Source organism: Geospiza fortis, unplaced genomic scaffold (genome assembly GCF_000277835.1).
Source record: "Geospiza fortis unplaced genomic scaffold, GeoFor_1.0 scaffold27, whole genome shotgun sequence".
Taxonomy (NCBI): Eukaryota; Metazoa; Chordata; class Aves; order Passeriformes; family Thraupidae; genus Geospiza; species Geospiza fortis.
The window spans coordinates 4,899,862-4,902,405 of NW_005054329.1; the positions used below are offsets into that span (position 1 = coordinate 4,899,862).

At 60.0% G+C, this 2,544-nt stretch overlaps 1 protein-coding gene across 1 annotated transcript in view; it reads right to left on the bottom strand.

The window, feature by feature from the left end:
• HMCN2 (hemicentin 2) overlaps positions 1 to 2,544 on the bottom strand; it is a 35,992-nt gene that overhangs the window by 32,671 nt on the left and 777 nt on the right. Inside the window, 5 exon segments of the mRNA XM_031057300.1 lie at positions 225 to 331; positions 633 to 804; positions 898 to 1,020; positions 1,188 to 1,346; positions 2,156 to 2,226. Coding sequence (XP_030913160.1) covers positions 225 to 331; positions 633 to 804; positions 898 to 1,020; positions 1,188 to 1,346; positions 2,156 to 2,226 — 632 coding nt within the window.

Sequence of the window (2,544 nt, forward strand, 5' to 3'; positions counted from 1 at the left end):
GGCGGCCACTGCTCCGGGCCTGGAAGCAGATTGAGAGTCAAGTGCTGAGGGAGGGAAGGAAGAGGAGATGGGAAGGGAGAAGTTGCAGCCGGCCCCTTTCAGCCTGCTCACACATCCTCTGCCTAGCTGGAGGTGGATGGGGATAGTCCACACCTGGAAAAGCCTGGCAAGCTAAATTTCCATCAGGGAAAGGCAGGGGATGTGCAGGTCTGCCAGCAGCCTACCGTGACCAGCCACGTCCCTGGCTCGTAGGGCTCCACGGCCACCACCATGGCTGAGTTGGGGATGCTGAGCAGCTCCTTCAGACCTTGGCCTTTCTCCAGGACCTTTCCTGTGACAGAAGTGAATGTCTCAGGTGGGCAACCCAGGTCCATCCCCTGGCTCCTACAGCAGCTGGGAATCACCTCCCTCAGGGCGCTGCAGAACCCATCACAGCTCACAGCCAGGGAAAACCCTCATAGCCAGAGCAAAGCCAGCCTGGGAGGGGAGCAGGGAGATGTGCTTGGTAGCTCATCACTTTTCATTTGAGTCTTAGGGCAGGGTTTGGTGAACCCCTTCCTGCTTGTCCTCACCTGAGGTCTTTGTGGGGGCCAAAACCCCACCCCCATTGTTGTCCCTCTCCCAGCTCCTACCCGCTGGATCCTGGACCCTGATCCCTGGGGCAGGGCCACTCAGGGAGATGGTGACCTCCTTCAGGCTGGGATCAAAGGGGACTTGCCACGTGTTCTCCCCACCATCCTCATGGTCCGTGGACAGCAGGTGGACCTTGGAAGCCTGGATGGCCTCTTCCACCCACTTCAGCACCTGCAGGCAGTCAGGGGAGGATTAAACCCGGATCTCCCCTCCCCAGCCGGCACAGCCTCACTGCAGCACGAGGGGCCAGGTGTCCCCACTCACCTCTGTCACCTGCTGCTTGTCCAGGTGGAAGATCTGCCCGGAGCTGGTGGCGGCGATGCGCTCGTACACGCGGTACCCGGGGTGGCTCCTGTCCCCGCAGTCCCCGGTCAGCACAAACACCACCTGCCACAGCAACCCGGGCAGGGACACAGCTGGCATCACCAGCATCCCAGGACATGGAACCGGCGCGGGGGGTGCAGAATTCCCCCGGTCCGGGGTTTTATGGCTGTGTCTTATGGATGCGGTGCCGCTGTCGCAGGAGCCCTGCGGGCAGCGCCGGGGCCGCTCACCTGGCTCTGCTTGTGCTGCAGCAGCCGCAGCAGCTCCTCCTGCTGCTCGTAGTCCTTGGCCCGAGCATCCGAGAAGACGTAAATGAAGGAGCCGGGATGGGAGATCTCCACGGCCACTCTGATGGCCCCCACGCTCATCTCCGGGCAGTCCCCCCCGCCCTGAGGGACACAGGCAGGGACGTGCATGGGCACCGAGCCACCCGGCAGGATCCCACCCGGGGGACCCTCACGGCGAGGAACGGCCCCATTTTACTGGAGTCAGCAGATGGAAGTGCAGGGACACTGAGGATCACACGGACCCGGCCCTGTCTTGCTAACGAGGATAATTGAAGCACCCATTTGGGGATCCATGCTCACAGCAGCCACTGGCTTCCCACAGCTACATTTAGTGGGCACATCTGTGCCAGCCACCTCAGGGAAGCCTCCTGGCACAGAGAGGAGCAGCTCCCACTTTCCCAGGGCTTGGCACCCCGAAGGGCTGGGAAAGCATTTGCAGCCTCAGCGTGACACCTCCTGCCAAAACAGCTGCATCCGAAGGGAAAAGCCACAGGGATTTAGCAATTCACAGGAGGCAGGGCAAGAGTGGGGATGGATAAAGCAGGATTAAGCTCCCGGGGAACATTTCTGCTGGCAGAAAACAGACAAAGTAATTTAAAATAAAAAAAAAAGGACAGAAATTAAAAACTCAATTATCAGGCAGTCGTTGTTGAAAAGGAGGTTTTTGTTTCCATGCAGAGCCTGTGCAAACTCTTCTGGGATCAGCATAAGAGCTGTGGACTGGGAATGCTCTGCCCTGTTGCAGGACTCTGGGACACCATCACCAACCATCCTCTGCACTCCCAGCCCTGTGAGCAGCCCCCAGCCAGCCTGGCTCAGCCTGAGCCCCCATCACAGTTGTGGGGGATGCAGGGATTGTCCCCAGAACCCAGCACCGTGCAGTGCCAAGGATGGGGGCTGAGGATGCCTACCTGGACATGGAGCTCCCGCAGGCGCTGCTGGAAGAGCTGGGGGTCCGTGGTGAGGGTGACAGGTCCCACCTCTGTGAGCACATGGATGCCATCACTCAGTCCCCTGAGCCCAGCACCAGCTCCTTCCAACTCCACCCACACTGCTGGTGCTCCTGGCACCTGTCAGACTCAGGGTCCAGCATCTGCCCTGGCTTGGCACCAGCAGAGAAGTGGCTTTGGGCAGACCAGCCCCTGTGCCCATACTGTGACCACTTTGGCTGAGTATTCCTACACCCAGGAATCTCTCCCGACACTCTGGGTTGTCCCGGCCAGGGTGAGCTGCAAACCCTGTGCTCTTTTCTACTGGGGGAGGCTCCCAGCAAAGCAATGCAGGAATTAATTCACTGCCT